The sequence below is a fragment of the Rhopalosiphum padi genome, chromosome 1, assembly GCF_020882245.1.
Source record: "Rhopalosiphum padi isolate XX-2018 chromosome 1, ASM2088224v1, whole genome shotgun sequence".
Classification (NCBI taxonomy): domain Eukaryota; kingdom Metazoa; phylum Arthropoda; class Insecta; order Hemiptera; family Aphididae; genus Rhopalosiphum; species Rhopalosiphum padi.
In genome coordinates, this window is record NC_083597.1 from 16,871,976 (window position 1) to 16,890,826 (window position 18,851).

General features: G+C 31.8%; 1 protein-coding gene across 1 annotated transcript in view; it reads right to left on the reverse strand.

Annotated features, from left to right (window-relative positions):
- Positions 1 to 1,098: 1,098 nt before the first annotated feature.
- The window catches only part of LOC132930033 (disco-interacting protein 2), an 82,173-nt gene continuing 64,420 nt past the window's right edge, over positions 1,099 to 18,851 (reverse strand). The window contains 16 exon segments of the mRNA XM_060995693.1: positions 1,099 to 2,259; positions 2,347 to 2,470; positions 2,877 to 3,599; positions 3,678 to 3,793; positions 3,866 to 4,030; positions 4,092 to 4,359; positions 4,433 to 4,679; positions 4,770 to 4,900; positions 4,981 to 5,789; positions 5,850 to 6,084; positions 6,158 to 6,859; positions 6,947 to 7,070; positions 7,142 to 7,464; positions 7,637 to 7,803; positions 7,925 to 8,207; positions 8,365 to 8,502. Coding sequence (XP_060851676.1) covers positions 2,007 to 2,259; positions 2,347 to 2,470; positions 2,877 to 3,599; positions 3,678 to 3,793; positions 3,866 to 4,030; positions 4,092 to 4,359; positions 4,433 to 4,679; positions 4,770 to 4,900; positions 4,981 to 5,789; positions 5,850 to 6,084; positions 6,158 to 6,859; positions 6,947 to 7,070; positions 7,142 to 7,464; positions 7,637 to 7,803; positions 7,925 to 8,207; positions 8,365 to 8,502 — 4,808 coding nt within the window. The 3' untranslated portion in view covers positions 1,099 to 2,006.

Here is an 18,851-nt window from a genome sequence, read left to right on the forward strand (position 1 = left end):
CAGCTCAAGGAGTCATCTTGTACAAATTTCGTGGAAATATTTGTTGCATTTCAAGATAATATTAACAACTTGATTACCTAATTCTATAATAAGCAGGTTAGTCGGTTACTGGTTAGTGTTACAAATACAATGGTCATTCCAGATAATATATAAAAATTCAACTATTCGGAAAGCGACGAAAACCAACAATATTGTTTATACTTTATATTAACGATTGAACAATCCCACCGCTAATCTAAGACAGATAATTGCTGCTTTATCAATAAAGTCCCAAACGCCTATGACATAACTATCAATAATTTTATAATTACAGTAAGCTCTCGGTAATCTCAAGTATCAGACTAGATGATTGACTAAAACAGCGTATTAATAGATGTTCACATAAAAATGTAATTTTACTTATTGAAAAACTTTAATATATTTCATAAAACACTTATATCAAATAATACATACACATGGGCGTCGTGAGGGGGGTGCAAGGGGTTACACTCCCCTGACCTTTAAAAAAAAAAATAAAAAAATTGAAAGATATTGAATAGTATTGAAAATATTTAATTTTACATTATTATCTATTATCATACTTTTTTTTACATATTTTTCTAATCGTAGCCATTAGTCTGCATTACTTAGTAGCCGTTGTAAAAAACTAAAATAACTTTTATTGTCATATAATTTGAAAAAATATTTCTACGTATTTAACTTAAATAATAAAGCATTATTTAGAAATCAGCGTATACTATGCGCGATGCACCCCTCCGACAAATTTCCTGACAAAATCTTTTAAGGCTTTTACTTGTAATTGTTTAAGCGCAGTTGGTTTTCCGAGAGTCTATTGTATTTTGTTTGTATTTTACAGTACATTTCAATTTTAAATTAAGAAGTAGTATTATGATCAAAGGTAATAATATTGTTATTGATAAAATATTATCAGTTATCAGTCATACAACAGTCATATTTTATGTAAAGTAAATCAAATTAATGGAATATGGGTTATTTAAAAATGTTTAAATGTACCCAATACTAATCATGATAAGGAATAAAAAATTACAGCACACTATTGAATAGAATACAAACTAGTGGGTAATAAAAATCAACACATTATATTATTATTATCTTTTTTTTTATTTATACATAAAAAAAAAACACACAACACTCACACACTTATTTGCACTCATTTAAGGTACAACCAAAGTTTCAATTATATATTATATATTAAAGGTAATCAAAAATTATGAGCACTAATACACATTTTGGCATCTATTATTTACTGTGTACAGAAAAGATAAATCTAAAATCATAAATAAAACAAAACGCACATTCATACATAGTGTACGCGATTCACTGTTGATTTACAATTGTTACTTATGCATCAATGCATAAATATGTATATAATTATATAAATATATACTAAATTTATTATAATATTTACAAAAACATTGAGACATGGTGAGGTTGACGTGTATGGTACATGCGTGTGTTACATGCACACACACGCATACTAGTCACAAATAATTTTATCAATTAAAATTGCACAATATTCATATATTTATATATATAAATGTTTATTATGTATAATAAAGATTAAATAGCTACGCGATGTTAAATTGTTATAATTATGTCTTTTTTTTTTTAAATTTAAACTTTAAGTTTTTAACATATGACTAGGTCATACATACAGTTATATTATTAAAGAAAAAAAAGGAGAATGAAAGGATGAAATAGTGGCCCGAAATTTTATCACAACCATCAGACGCACAATATGGCAACTTAAAATAACAAAAATAAAATCATCTATCATACAATTATTATATCGAAATTACTTCAATAATAATAATATAGTCTACTGTTTTGGATTTTTTTTTCTCTTTTTAAATTTGATTATAATTAAGATTTCTATTTAACGTGTATTTTTATAATAATAATAATAATAATAATAATAATAATTTTGTATATCACAACTATAAATTTATCTAAAAACAAAACTAGACCCCTTGATTTAGAGGTGATCACATGTTATATGCTACATAAATAGGGTCAAGTTGATCAGCTAAGAAGCCATCACGCAGATGCATACGTTGTTTTTCACCGCGCGAATTTATTGGCACCACGCCTGGATCAACTACTACAGCAACGCCAACAATTAAATGATGTTCTTCAAGTACCACATTGGTCACTAATGGTACCAAGTCAAGTGCTTCGCTCTCATTGCCATCCAGCTCAACCACAACTACTAAGAGATTAGTCCAAGCAAATACAGCACTAAAATCATAGTATAGTTGTATTAATATTAGAGACTCAAACATACAAATAATAAGAAAAATTATCCTAAATTGTAAGACATCTTACCATTCTGCAATCTTTCGATGACATCGCATAACACTATTTTCAATATCAATTGGATGATAACGCATTCCTCGAAGAATAATTGTTTCGTCCAGAGCACCAACCACAAAAACGGCATCATGAAGCTCTGAATAAATAAAATATTATACAATATTTAAAAATATTACTTCAATAATAATATTACTCATGAAACATCTTTCTGAAGATTCAATTAGAGTTCATGCACTTATTATAAATTTTTTAAATTTATATAGTTTTAAGTTCATTTTATAACATTGGATGATATAATATATATATTTTATTAATTTTACTTTTTTTGATTGAAGTTTCAAGTATATTAAGATTCAGGAATATTATTATTTGAAGAAATTAAAATAAATAATTTTGTAAAAAAATAATAAATCTTACATATATTAGTTAATAGACTATAGAATCTAATTACTTTAATTTTCAAATTAATAATGTGTGTATAAATAAAAAAAAATTATATACATTAAACAATGTTAATAAACTATTAATTGTATGTTACATACCTGGTAATTCAGCAGGAGCAGTAGCATTGCTACTTAGAGTGGATTGGTTAGACGAGGCAAGTGACAAATCACTAAGAGACATTATGTCAATAGTGTCTGTTGAATGTAATGCAACACTTGATGGTGTCGATGTTGATTCAGTACGCCTTAAAAATCCAAGATAACCGGTTCTAGCATAAACTTCGCCTGTGCTACCAGTGACTAGTCGTGCATTGAATTGTTCTGATCCATTTCCACCATCTGATATTTCATTGCCAAATACGCTAAAATATCCACTGGCGTTATGTGGCGCTTGTACCCAAATTTCACCCAGATGAGAATCACCACAATGACCCTTCGTGTCTGGATGGGCGATGATTACTTTAACACCAGGTAACAATTTCCCTGATTCTAGCAAGCACAATGAATGCGGGCTGCCGCGTTCCACCAGGGAAACTCGATCATTTCTTAAGGCTCGTAGGTCAACATATACACATGATGGTTCTGGACTGGACGCTCCTTGCAAACATATGGCTACATTCACACGACATCCAAAACTGGTAGACACAGCTCGGGGACTGAGTCCAAGAGCAGAGAATAACTTTGAGAATGATGTTGTCAGGTTTATTCGAGGTCTTTCTTCGGCGACTACAACACATGTACGTACACATGCTAAATTCACACCTCGTTGTTTCAAAAGTCCTACAGATGAAGCCAAGCCTTTGGTACACAGTTCCATGACACCTACATGAATTAAAATGTATGGTTAGTAAAAATATCATTGTTGTAATTAGTAATTTTGACGAATAAAATATAAATTACCATAAGAACAAAACGTGTCTCGAACTTGATATTGGCTAACAGCTGAGAGCCATAGACCAGGATTTATTTCAATTTCAGATGGAGGTATAAGAATTGAATGATGACCAGAATATACACTGAAATCAATTAAAAAATAACAACATTAATTTATACTGAATACACTTTATTAGTAAATTATTAATACACACCTGCTTAAGCACCACAAAGCGAACCCTAAACCACAGTATGGATCTAAACACAACGCAATATGTCTTGATGGATAAAGTTCACATGCTAATTTCATAGATCTACACAATGACGTGACAGCGGCATGTGACATTTTAATTCCAGCTAACATTCCAGTAGTAGAAACACTGTAAGTATAAAAATGAATAGAAATACAATGTCATTATTGATTTGATTGCTTTGATATACCTGAAGTCCAAATAAGCTAGAAGTTCAGCAGTTGGTGCTCGGTAAGTGGGTACAATTTTTTTCTTTGGCATATCATCAGTGTCCAAGATTACTGGCCACGATTTTACATCCACCACATTGCTAGCTTCTTTTGACTTGAGAAGTTTTATGATACTTTGATTAGATAAGACTAATGTAGACTTGCTGACATCTACAATCATTCGCACTGTTGGTAGAGTAGTCTGAAGATTTTGTGGATGAGGGGGTCGTATTGTCACAGGAACAGCACCTAAAACATGAACATATTTTTAATACAATTATTTATATTGTAGTTATTATTTTTTTTTTTTATTTAAACTTACCGACATACAAACAACCATAAAATGCACATATGAGATCAATTCCTGGAGGGAAGATAAGTGCAACATGATCACCAGTATTCACTTTGGCTCGTTCATTCAACAAGTTTGACACTTTCTCTGCTCGTTTATGTAACTGTGAACAAGTTAATGTGGCAGCTGCACCGCCTTTTGCATTCACCAAAGTAAATATTACATGATCAGGATCTCTAATTGCCCTCATCTTGAGTATTTCAGATATGAAAAGATACTGTAAACACAAAACCATAATAGATTTAGACTTTACTAGATAGATTATTTAAATTATATTAGATATTATTATATGAGCATATCTTCTTACAGTTTTGTTAGAATCTGATTCCATATCAATGATGCCAATATCACGCCCTTGTGCTGTAGCCAAACGATTACCTTGCACTATTGTTCCAACCATCACAGACGCAGGTCCCACGTCTGAAACAGTCCCGCCAACTAGGCAAAATTATATGAAAACTTCTTTTTTATTTCCACCCCAATTCCCCCATATAAATATATAATTTAATAATAGATACCTGAATGTACTTCTCGTGGCTTAGGTAAGTTTGTAACACATGTGTGAGGACACATAAGTACATTAGCCGGATGTAGATTTCCATCTAAAAATCTTCTTTTGCATTCAGACAAATGAATTCCTCCTAATGGTGTCTTGGGAAGATAATTAGGTGGTACTAATGCTAAACAGTACAGCCCAACTTGATGAATGGAATCGACTGCTTGAAGTACTCTGGACATCCATTGAAAACTTTCTTCTTCACTGCATTCGGGTCGTTGTTCAGCAATAACGCATATACGCTCGTCACGCAATACACGTATAGCAAATACAGCGATTCTTCCTCTATATATAAATTTCATTGGTTCCACAGCCAAAACAGTGGCAATAATGTCGTCAGCGTTATGCTTGCGTCCAGTAACTGTCATGAGACCATCTCGAGATCCACACACAAATACTAGTCCACCAGGTCCAAGGAATCCAAGAAGACCTGATCTTGTATATTCAATTGTATCATTTGTAGGTTTTCCATCTTCTCCGATTGGTGCAACTCTGAATGTTGCGTTGGATAAGCCTGGAAGTCCCCAGTAATTGCATGTTGTCGTACTGAGTCCACCCATACAAATTTCTCCAACTTCGTCAGTTTTACACATATAAGGTATACCGTCCATTTTAACAACTACCATTGAACAATTGGGCATAACTTGACCACAGTCTTGAAGAGTTAATGAAGTTAGTGAATTTTCTTGGTCCACACGAACTACACCATAACTTAAGCCAGACATTGATAAGACACCACGTCCAGTTGCATTTACTCCAGCTCTGCCAGGTCTAAAAGTTTTAAATATGGTTATTTTAAGTAATTTAATTTATTCAAATCATGAAATTTACCTTCTAACAGAAACTGTGAGACATTCACTTGATGAGGCACATGGGCACAGAGCATCTGGTCGCAAACCTTTAGATTGAAAAACGGCTAAAAATTGATCACATGATGACAAAGACCACGGGTTAGCTCCATCACCAACCAATAATAATCTCAATGAACTAAGAACAATATCTTTGTGATCTTTGGTCGCTAAAAGACCCCAATGCAAGTCTCGAGACTTAACTACTGCTACACTTGCTGCAATATTTAAGGTTTATATAGTACAAAATATATTAGCTAATTGTAAAAATGATAAAAATAAAATTTTTACCTCTATATTTTGTAATCATTTGCATCCAAGAAGCTGGGTTGACTTTCATTAAAGCATATGGAATATATATCACATGCATGCCATTTAAGATAGATGTTAAAACAGAATGCCATAGGCCAGTTTCACGTTTAAAATCGAGAACACATACCATGGTGTCACCTTCAGTATAGTTACAAGATTGGCTCAAAGCCCGACACTGGTTTAACATAGCTGTGCGACTTACACTTACACCCATTACAGAACCTTCTTTATCAGTGGTGTATTCTATGTAAGATGGAGTGTCTTCACCAATATGAGGTGGTGGACACCAGTCCTTAGGAGTCTTGGGTAGGTGTTCGGTGACAAACCAATGTAACTTTGGCCAGCCTTTAAATGCTACTACATCGCCAGTAGCTGTTTTTGGAAGACCTTTTAGACACACATCAGATGTCAGGGCTACTTGAACACCACAGCTACCTAATAGAAATCCTATTTGTTGTGACCCTGCATCTCTGCGAGTTAATGGCACTTCAATTGGCACAGGTACGATTCCAGCGAATATGCAACCGTAAAAAGAGCACAGGAAGTTTAATGGGTCACTGTTCGGATAGACTAGAGCTACACGGTCACCATGTTTCAAGCACTCTCCACCACCATTACCTTTGACTAGTGGACGGTTTAGGAGAGTGTAGGCCACTTTGTGAGATCTGCTAAGAAGTTTACCTGAGAAAAAAACAGTAATTATAAATATATATATTATGAATAAACGGGATTAAAAAAATAATGATTAAAATAAAAACAAAATATTACCGTAAGTAAGTGTGATGCTTAATTTTCCATTAGGATCCAATACAGTAGCTACGGGAGCTTTAAAAGTACTCGAACCATAACGTTGCAGAGCAGCTTCCAAATTACGAGGAAGTCCTGATGGTACCTGCAGTGATTGAAAAAACATTTTAATTTAGTTTTTAAGTAAATAAAAATGTTTCGTCATCAGTTACTCACGGATAGTGGTTCACCCAAAGCCGGAGACATGTAGGCACCCTCTGGTCGCGGTGCGTTAGGATCTTTAGGGTTGGCCGCGATCTCAAGTTCGACGTCATCGTCTTCGTAGAACTCGGGCAGCGGCCGTCGTTTGGGTCGTTTAAGTGTATTTAACAATTGTTGAATTTTGGCCGACACTTTCCAACGGCCACTGCTGGATACCGTGCCCATTCCATCGTCACTAGACGATTGTCTGGAATCTCGGCTGTACCGATTTACTCGATCCGCGGGTGTATATCTCCTGGACTGCGTCACGTTATTCGTAACGTCTGGAGGTTGAGGGTCTGAAAGATACAATAAGATATAATGTAACAGCACACACACACACACAATACAAGTAACAAATATGATATTATAAAAAAGTAATAAGAAAACGCGATTATATATATATATTATACATATAGGTTTTAATCTGTTCTAATAATGTATATGTATTTTATTGGATTGTTTGCTCACATGGAGGTCGGACGTTGTGCAACATGTCAGCCACTTCAGTCACCTCGGGCTTATTGCGTTTGATTTTATCCTGCTCCTTAGGAGTCTCGATAATCGTCCTGGACTCATCCCAATAACTGGGACCGTTGTTTCCGGACACTCCACCTCCAGGCGCACCATTAGGAATCCTATAAACCCAAAACGATTTAGTCAACGAATAAATAATAATAATGTACCAAATGTTTAGAAAAACGGCGGTATTTCATCACTCGACTGACGAAAAATACAATAGGAGGTTTTTGCGCTCACTTGGTGTGGTGGTGATGATGATGATGTCTATGTTGCTGCTGTTGCTGCATCGACGGCAGTGGCTGATGTTGAGGTCCATGAGTAGCAGAAGGAGAAATGGTAGTGGCAACGACAGTGGCAGCAGCAGCAACAGTCTTTGGATGTGGCGGTGTATCTCTAGCAGACCCACCCGTACTACTGGTATCCGCTCCGCTGCTACGTTCACGTCCACCGCTACCACGGTCTTTGATTTCTCCTCGGTCAGGTATATGGTCACCGACGCTATCGTCGTCCGAACTCGAATCTGAAAACACGTGACACACAAATCGTTAAAGATTTACATTTAAAAAGAAACGTCGCCACGTAGGACATCAGTTTTTTTTATTGGCTAATAATATAATTTAAAATAATAAATTTAATGATAGGTATATACTATTATGTAATAGTAAGTATTTACTCACCGGTTTCGTTGCGCGCGGTGGCCGACCGATCGGGACTTCTTGCCATAACCGAGGTACGTTTGCTGGGCATCGGCAACGACGGTTTGGGCCTAGACTGCATTGCGGCCAGAGCTTGTTGTACAGCTTCTTGTCGCACTTCTAAAATTACAAGAATAGATTTTGTTTAATGATTTCTTACACGCGTCTCAATTGTCAAATTATAAATTATTTTTAATAATGTGATACAATTTTAATTAAATCATGTATTATAAACTATATAGTTGTATATAACATAGTCAAATACAACTAGTATCACAGAGTTACTATATATAGGTAGAGTATAAAGGAAGCTCAAGTCTACGAAAAACTTTTAACCAGAAAAAGCATAATAAATAATAAAAGCAACTAATCACACACTTATACCTGCAGATTATATGAATATATGCGTAACTTATAATACAGTTTCTATACATTCGACTTAACATAAGACATAAACTTACACATAACTAAACAAACAACGTATATTCTAGAATACTTATTTGGTAAATTCCACCATATAAAATACAACTATATGATAAACGCAATGTAGTATAACCGTAATTAAGTTTAATTAAGTTTGATGAACTGAATTGCTTTTAATGGAGTTCTACGGTAGAATATTTATTAACAAAATATTATATATTTGATGTATATTTACGGTTTATACATTTTTCTCGGAACGAGTTCGTAGTACCTATCTATCTTTAATGAATATTTATTATTGTTATTTGTCGAATACATGAAATATTAATAAGGTATAATATATGAGTAACAATTTAAAAACAAATAAGGAATAATAGGTACTGATTTATTTTTAATACCATGTATCACGGATGTAGTGTTAATATTAAATGTATATATATGCTGTCTACACCGCAATACCGTTAGTGCTTTATGCTACCAGAAAATTATGACAACGTAAATCATAATTCTAACAAGATAAAGATACACTACGAGTAAACTACACTATAGTTAGTTGCTTATACTCCCTATGTAATTAATAATCTGTTATCTATATAATTATCATCAGAATTCAAAATATGACCAAACAAGCTCGTCGTTTTTATTTAGGACATTACATGGGATAATCTATATTATAGTACCTACCTATAGTATTTTACAAAAAGCTAGTGATATGTGCCTGTTCTGGTGGAATCGTTGCTATTATCGAACAAATTGATAGGGATTTTACAATTATATGATTTTTTTATTATATTATAACAAAAAAATAAATAAACTTGGTAGGTAAATAACAATAAATAGTTTTTAAGGCATGCGACAATTATGTTAGATGGCCACCTACAAGAAGAATGATATGATGACAGTCAGAAATCGGAATGCATTAAAAGAAAATGTGTTAGAAGTTTTCTGGAATGACATAAAAACAATGCATACTTAAGAAAATAGAAATTACAATAATATTTGACAAAGATGAATATATATTATAAACAATAAAAAAAAGTATGCTATAGTTAAAATTCCTTAGTTAATTAGTATAGGTAGTATATTTAACAAGTACTATGCTTAACAAGCAACAGATTTCTATCATTATTATATATACATAACAGAGAACAACTAGAATGGTATCATACAGCACGAATAAACGGATTTAGCAATTATACGTAAATACGATTGCATATGTTTGGATATAAAATTGAATTTAATGGTATTGGATCGTATAGTCATAAATATATATATACATTTAATTCTGTAAGCTAAATTCATGAATTAATCTATAAATGTATAATAAGTACTATAATATACATTACTCAAAACCCACTGACATTAAATAATGTCGATGGAATGGTGGTAAAATAATTTGTGATATTTACATAAACATTGCCACATGATGTAAATATTTGGTTTTTAGTAATAATTTAAACGTACAAGATAAACTATTCCAAGACTAAAATATAAAAGAATCGTATTTTTAACAGCTTTGGTGATGTAAAAAATATCCTAAATGGCAAGTGAAAAAAACTGCAGAAAGTTCCGGGCGAAGGACCATAAAAAATATTACACGTTTAGTAAATTGGAATTGATGTGCTTGGTAAGAAGGGTTTTATTTACTTAAGTTTAAAGTATTTATAACCATAATAAGAAACGAACCAACCTTATTGCAATATATTTTACGATGAGTGTAATATATGTAGTTAGGCTACCAAGTGGTATAATGTTGAAAGAAAAACGTACCGTTTTAAATTTGTGAATTTCCGTAATAATAATATGCTATTGACACAAGTTTATGAACATAGGTAATAAATAAAATATATTAATATTGTTATATTTTAAAAACGGACGACAATATAAAAATTGTAAATTTAAAAATAACTTTAATTAAATTGCATTATTTTTGTTTAAGTATTCATAATGTTCATAATTTATATCTAATAATATCCGATATTTTACGTATAATACATTTATAACACTATATTGAATAGTTTATAAATATATTAAATAATACATTGGGGAATGTACCTAATAAGAGTATCAAAAAAAAAATATTTGCAAAACACAATTTTTATTAAATTTTGACCTATTTTTTAAAGTAATTGAATAAAAATAATATTATACTATTATCATTTAACGAAAATAAAAAACAACATAGTTTTAATTATAACCCATTGCTGTTTTCTTTGGTTAGCGATAAAATTGTTGGAGTTAATGTCTATAAAAAAAATAAAATATGAATATATAAAGAGATAAAATGATTGTCCTTCCAACAATTTGGGTTTTGTCCTAGATTCCGGTCGAACGAGGATCCGGGAGGTTTAATGATGTTTTCAACTTCCTTTTACAGATTGCGTGAAAAATATTACTTAACCCACAGCCCTAGCTAAATAAAAATATAAAATAATTACCAAAAGTTTAAAATGCAATTTTTTCAAATAATACTACAGAATAAAAAGCGTTGAAAACGTGCAAAACACAGTCCCAAACCATTTTTTATCTTTTTCTTAATCTTTTTTTTTATTTGTTTCAAAATAACACTTAAAGGTTTTTGGTAAAAAAAAGAAATGAATACTATTCTTAGGAATGAATACTTTTAGTGGGTACTTCCGAAAGTGTACCGACTCTTAAGTTGTTTGTCTCTACTTAGTATTTGTAGCAATTGAAATTCGGCGTTGTTGAGTGTTCTGGAAGTGAAAGAGATGTACAAATATATATTTCTGATTATTCTTTCAGTTCAGAACGCGATTTATACTTAATTAACGAGTGCCTACTGCTTTTAAACTATTATTCAATTAATTATTTACATTTTATTATAAATTAATAAAATCTTGATTATTATTTATTACTATGTGTATAAAATAAAATTATAACAGTACACTATTATCTTTAATCTAGATTATACAAAGGTCTATTGTATAGTTTACACTCTACATGCATATATATATATATATTTTTGTAATTTAATTTTAACTTCAAATTTAGTGAATATAGTTATAATTATGTGTAGATCAAGTTTCATTATAGTCCCCTAGCAAACAAAAATATACTCATTTATATATAAAATACAAGTACACAATAATTGTTTTTAATGTTGTTTTTTTTTTGATACTAAAATTTAATTTCATACTGTTTTAACATTCAAATTTATGTATAAATATAGTTTTAATCCTTAAGTAAATATTATAGTTTTACAACGTTCTATCATTAAAAAAATATATTAACAGCACTAAATTGCAATCACGCAAAAAGCTATACATTAAAAATAAGCGCAATAGTACTGCATCTATTTAGCTATCCCATCCATATAATACTCAAAATTATGTACGACTGAAAATAATATTTGAAAATGCATATTAATATAATATATCAAATTATACACACGGCAATTAATCGAACATTCGCAATTATACGGAATTCATTATTAAAATTGATATTTGTTCAAAAGTTGTTTACTTAGCGTAATATATATGAACGATACATTATTATTATAATGAATACTACGGAGAAAGGGAGAAAAATCTGCTCATTGCCATTTATGTGCAGCGCATTTCATTTAATTCATGAGGGTATACCCTCGATTATCGGCTAATCTATATAATCAAGTCATTGCTCAGATAATAATATTTCGGAACGTATAATAAATTAATAAATAACCGAATACGAAATAGACACGAGACGCATTACTATTACAAACATATAAAAGAGTAGAATATTTATTTTAAGCTATTACTATAATGTTATAACTTATAAGAACCTCGCCAAGTTAAATATCTTAATATTTACATTAACCAGATATCGTGCTAAAAATCATAAATTTACTGTATGGCTGTTTATTATATTATATATATAATTATTTTTAATAAAACGATAACCACCAATCGGTTGAATGATGGATCTGACAAATATAAATTTCTATTCTTATTATTATACTCACAAATTATAATTGACGTATATAGGCAATTCTTTTCTTCGATTTAAGCGATCGAGTGTAAAATATAATAATAATACAAATCTCGTTAATTTGGAACGAGTCCCATATACATAAACAGTTCATTAAATAAATAATTTGGAATAAGTTCTCGATGAAATGTGATGATCGATTATTTTTCCACCGAATCCCACAGAGTCACGTAGCTGTCTACCTATATATGTATTAACATTATATTATACGATAATATTATATTAGCTTATTTAACGGGCGTATATAAATAGCTCTTGTTGTATATAGCCGCGTTTGAAATGTGGCGTTACTGTGGGTAACAGAGTAGAAGGCTAAAAGGAGTCGGGAGACAGACCATACGTATTAAATACACTTACGTCAATGCCATAGTTTCTTATTTTTGTCGCCGAGTTAATAAATTATCTAAAAATTTGAAATAATGCTCTGGTGGTTTTCGCATATATTTATACGCTGAAATTTTCTCAGTCGCTCGCGTATTTCATGTCCCTTTGGGTATTATAAAAGTCAGACTACAGGAGTGTTGTGTACTAGTGTGACATTACTATACTGTCACACACATACACACACACTTAAAATTCTTATTTTATTCACAGGATTTTGATATATAAAGTGTACGCTCCGAATGGAATACCTGCTCACGGTTGGCTGTTTTCTGATATGATTAAATCACCATCGTGTATTCGTGTGATGTTTATACGTAGTTAGGTTTATACCATAAACGTTTAAAACGTAACACATATCGTTTTACGAGACTTTAATAACAATAATAATGGTTAAGTACGCTACACGGACAGTGTATAAACTATAAAGGTATACGGTGCTCATTTAAGGTTGGCACACGTTGATATTTATTAGAACACAAAATCCTTTCGTGATTATTACATACGATATAATGATATCGTATACACCTAATAATAATACTCGCGCACGGTATAGGTATATGCACAGCAAGTGTTATGTGAATGTATGATTATTATAGAACATGTTTATATACCATTCAATACAACTATACTTACTGTACAATATTATATAATATGGGTAATAACATAGCATGCACGCGTGCAGAGTCAACAAATGAAAATCGTCAATGCGTACGCAATGGTCGATATTTTTATATTACATATAAACATAATATATATTATATTATAAAATCATCGGTACAGCACCTATGACAGAATGATATTTTAATTAAATAAAACTAAATATTTTTTTTTAACCACAAATGAAACCCTATATTATAATATAGCTATGTATAATAAGTACTTGAATTAAAAAAAAAAATTGTATATTTTATAAATATAGTCTTCGTGGAAACTAGGTATTGTTAATTTTATTCATCAACTCTCGAGATAAAAATGCAACGCGTGTGTGGGAAGAAAAAAGCCAATCAATACCAACGACATCGCCGGTGCGACAAGAGAGCCTATCGAACGGACTCTGAAAGCCTTCGTGACATTGAGAGGTAGCTATATATAATATAAACGCGTATACAGACGATCTGTGGTATACCTTTATATGTGGGTACTTACTACTTACGTATATATAAATCTGGGGGCGAAACTATATAACATGAGTTTCACACGCGCCTGTCCCCATATATACAGGTCCAATTCGAACAAAACACGCCAACTTAAACGAATTTCAATTTATTTTTAAGAAAAATAAAAAAAAGGTGCAGTACCAAATTACAATTCGCCGTGGTTTTCTTTTCATTTTTATAACAAACTGCTAAATGTAACCACGAGGATTCGTCTCGAAGGCTACGTGTAACCAAATGCCGGCAGCACTTGAGCCCATCGCCGACAAAGGTTCGACACACCTGACTCAGACCTATATACAAGTATCATATTACAATATAACAACGAAGCTCTTCGTACTACACGTCCAAATATAAATACATAAAAACATATAATAGGCACGCGCCGCGTGCGGTACTTGTGTGGGCCAGTCGACACGACACGACAATGTTGTTCTATTATATATAATATATATCATAATATAATAATAATGCATATACAGTTTTATTGAACATCGAAAAAGCAGATTTTTTCAAATTCCTATTATTCACTAGTCGAACGAGCAGCAAAAAATACAACTCTCTTCCTGCACAACACTATATGTTTTATACCGACTGCGTATTTTAACCGTCTTTACGACGACGATAATATGCTTGCGCACGCGTCAGATTTTATCGCTCTTTATTATATAATAAAAAGTGATTTTTTCGCGCATTTCATTATATATTATCATCATTATAGATATAATAATATTATTTAATGTCAGAGCCGCAACGTACTTATGCGGGGAAATGTTCGATCGGTAGTCGCGCATTTAGCAACGCAAAAATATAAGAATACGCGTAGTGGTTCTATTGAATGTTTTATATCTGATTTCGTTGGTTTCGCGCATTTCAACAGCCATGACACCGGGAAACTTGCGATCGTATGCCGATAATATCATCGAAAAATTAGTGTACAAGGGCACACTGCATATATTATAATATACATATTATGCTGTATGACAGACTTTGATATGTTTTGATTCCGATCACCGCGATGACTGCCGTTGAGACGCATTCTTCCCGAGTCGTTGACCGAATATTAAATAAATAGACGTAGCGTACTCACGTATGTGCGTATGGCATTGTTGTTTTTTTAACGTCGATATATCAATGGCGTTTTTGAATTAACGCTGTGCATATAGAAGTATTATAAGTACATACATAGGTATATAATAATATAATACATATTGTATTATTTATTGTGCATAATATAAAACCTACGACGACGCACCTATTCGACGATGGACGTTGGTGTGGGGAGGGGATGTATTAATGAAATATAAATGTACGGGCGATTAAACCGAATTCAAGTCGATCAATCGGATACTTACGAGAGCCAAAACTATATAATTTGTTCGTACGAAAATACAAATAATAATTGAGGAAGTTTTAAAACCGTCGGACTAGTGGAAAAGGGGTTCGACCAGCAATTTATATTGTCAACGGAAATCCGACAAGAGGAGCTGCGATCGTTTTAAACGCCGTGCGTACACACACGAACCCGCAAAGTCAATCCCGAAAATCTGTTTCGATTATTTTAAGTATACATTATATAGACGTACATTTTTTATTTTCTTTGCGTTTCGACGAACAATAACGCATCCAATATATGTGTATATACACAAACACACACCTATAATGTACGCTTCACTAAATATTAATGTACACAAACACAATAATGATGGATCAGCGACGAACTCTACAAGCTGCAGTGGTGTTATTACATTATTACTTATTTGATATAAATTAATTTCAATTTTAAGGCACAATTTTATTGTCGATTTACTATGGAACATTAAATTGTATTATTGTGTATTATGTAGACTTGGTTCAAACGGTCATTATAGGTTCGCTGCACTGCAGACGGATGACAACTATATTTATGTATATAAATATATATATATATATATATATATATATATATATATATGTGTGTGTGCGCGCGCGCGTGTACACAGTATTTACTTAGTGTGCACATAAAAAAAAAAATAAACAATAAAGCGTATTATTATTCTTTTTTTATATTTTTTTAACGTAACAAGTCGTGCGAAAAGGTCCTGAACGAATGTTTACATCGACGGGTTGCATACATCATAAACATATTATATATACTATAAAGGGTAAAACGGAGATGGCCAATGCTTGTGCGAATTACAATAATATTAAACGTAGGTAAAAACATATATAAACATATATAGTTTATATGTAGTGTTTAAATAATACATTAATCATACAATAAACATAATATATATACATTTATTGTAAACAGTATAACAAGCAAAAAACTATTTTTATTTTTACTATATATTATACGGAAATAGGTAATGAAGACTGGGAAGACTAAAATCGCAACTCAAAATGTAATAAATAACATAATAATGACGTCATAGTATAATATACTAACTTTTTCATCACTAGCAGATATTCGTAGAAATATGAATACATATTACTGTATCAAAACACCAAATGAACAATATGACAGACAACAAATTAACATATAAAAAGTGTCAACAAAATAAATAAGTAGGCTCGAAATTAGTCATACGAGGATCCTAGATAATAACAAAGATTGAACTTCTATTATAATTACTAGGTATTTAATGTACATGAATACATGACATATTACAGTCAAACACACTGTCTTCCACTATTCAAATTTCACTATAACAACGTAGAAACGAATCCCACATTATAGAAAATCTAAACGATGCGCAAACGGAGTATTTTCTGATACAAAAAACGAATCTCGTATTTCAAAAAAAGTAAGTACCTATATGCTATTAGCTATATACAATATTAGCTTTATGAAAACTAATACATTTCGTAGTTTAGGTCCATAATATAATAATACATTTATTATTAAATTAAATTATAATCCAGAAAGTTTATAAAAGTTCGTTGAGGCTAAAAAAAGGTAGTACAGCACTCTGCACTAAGGTCTAACTTATTATTAATATACTAAATTATGATTTTTTTTTTTACAAACTATAAGTAGGTAGACACACTAGACACTCATTATTACGACAAGTATTATTGTTTTGGGAAATACTTATTTTATTTTATCTTAAGTCATTACATTACGAGTTTTGAAAAAAGTATTATTTTTAGTATTTGTTTTAAGTTTTTATTTTTTTGAATAACACAATAGTTTAAATTTTATATACTAAAGTAGAATATTTTCCTGAGAATTATAATTTATTAAATTAGGATTATAAATGAGTAGTAAATTAGTAATAACTATAATAAGTTTTTAAAGTTTTTATGAGCAGAGTGGAAAGTTACAGTAAGTACCATCCATGTACGAGATATACTGCCAGCCGTTTGACTTCACCCTGTATCGGAACTCGGAAGTAGCAAAAAGTAGCGGCAGTAAATGACGTAAAACGGATACTGCAGACGGACGATATTAAATAAAGTAATTGCAACGATAAAAGAAAATCTATAGGCAGGTACACGTATATTATTATAATACTCGTATATATATATATATATATATATATACGCTGCTCGCCAAAAACACGCACACTCACATATACTACACACGATGAATGCATAATAAATATTTATGGTGTACAAACACGTCGATTTCTCGGAAGATAAAAATCTCTTGAAGATCGAGTAAATGCGTTATTTACGTCGAGCGAAACGTGCGTGAATAAAAAGACAAACGGTTCGCGTGACAAAAAAAAAAACAAAAAAAACTTTAAAAAAAAATATACTTAAAATGATTTGAAACGACGACCGCCGCAGACTTATATGCATTAAATGTTTTAGGCGGCGCAAGTTACATTCTTCAATTCTTGGGGGTTCTGCATACGTGTAATATATACATTATAATATTATATAGTGTTCGAAATCTGTGTGAGGAAGGCTGAAGCTCAAGTCTATACTGGACTCTTAAGAGGTTTTTTTTTGGTATTACCGTAAAACCTTAAGAAAATATTGTAAATATGTAAAATTTTCAGTTTTTTTTTTTCAAGGGGACTCACCACTGCAGTTAGAGGGGATCAGTCCTCCCGACAATATTCGCGCTTATGGTAATACTGTAATAATGTACGATATATCGTTTGATGGTCGTCGATATATTTTATTATAATTTATAAGCGTGCGGTATAAATACGCACGGCGAGAGGAGAACCCGCAAGAAGATAAAGAAAAAAAACCGCAAACGTTCGTTGATCCTATGCAGCCGGTGAATATAATAATATAATACATTATAATGTGTATAATATACGAGGATGACGCTCCTCTGTAGCAACGGAGCAACATTATCGTTGACGATGGTAATTTTCGGTTTGTTGTACACACACACACTCACACTCACACAAATATATAACATAATATTATACGAACTGGTTACACAAGAACGGGTTCACGACGATCCGCGTGCGTGTGCGTGTGTGTAATCGTCTCTGCAGCAGCTATTATAATAAGACCTATCGACTAGACGGCGCAGCGGACGTGAGCAGGAAAGGATGCTGGGAGGAGATGTAA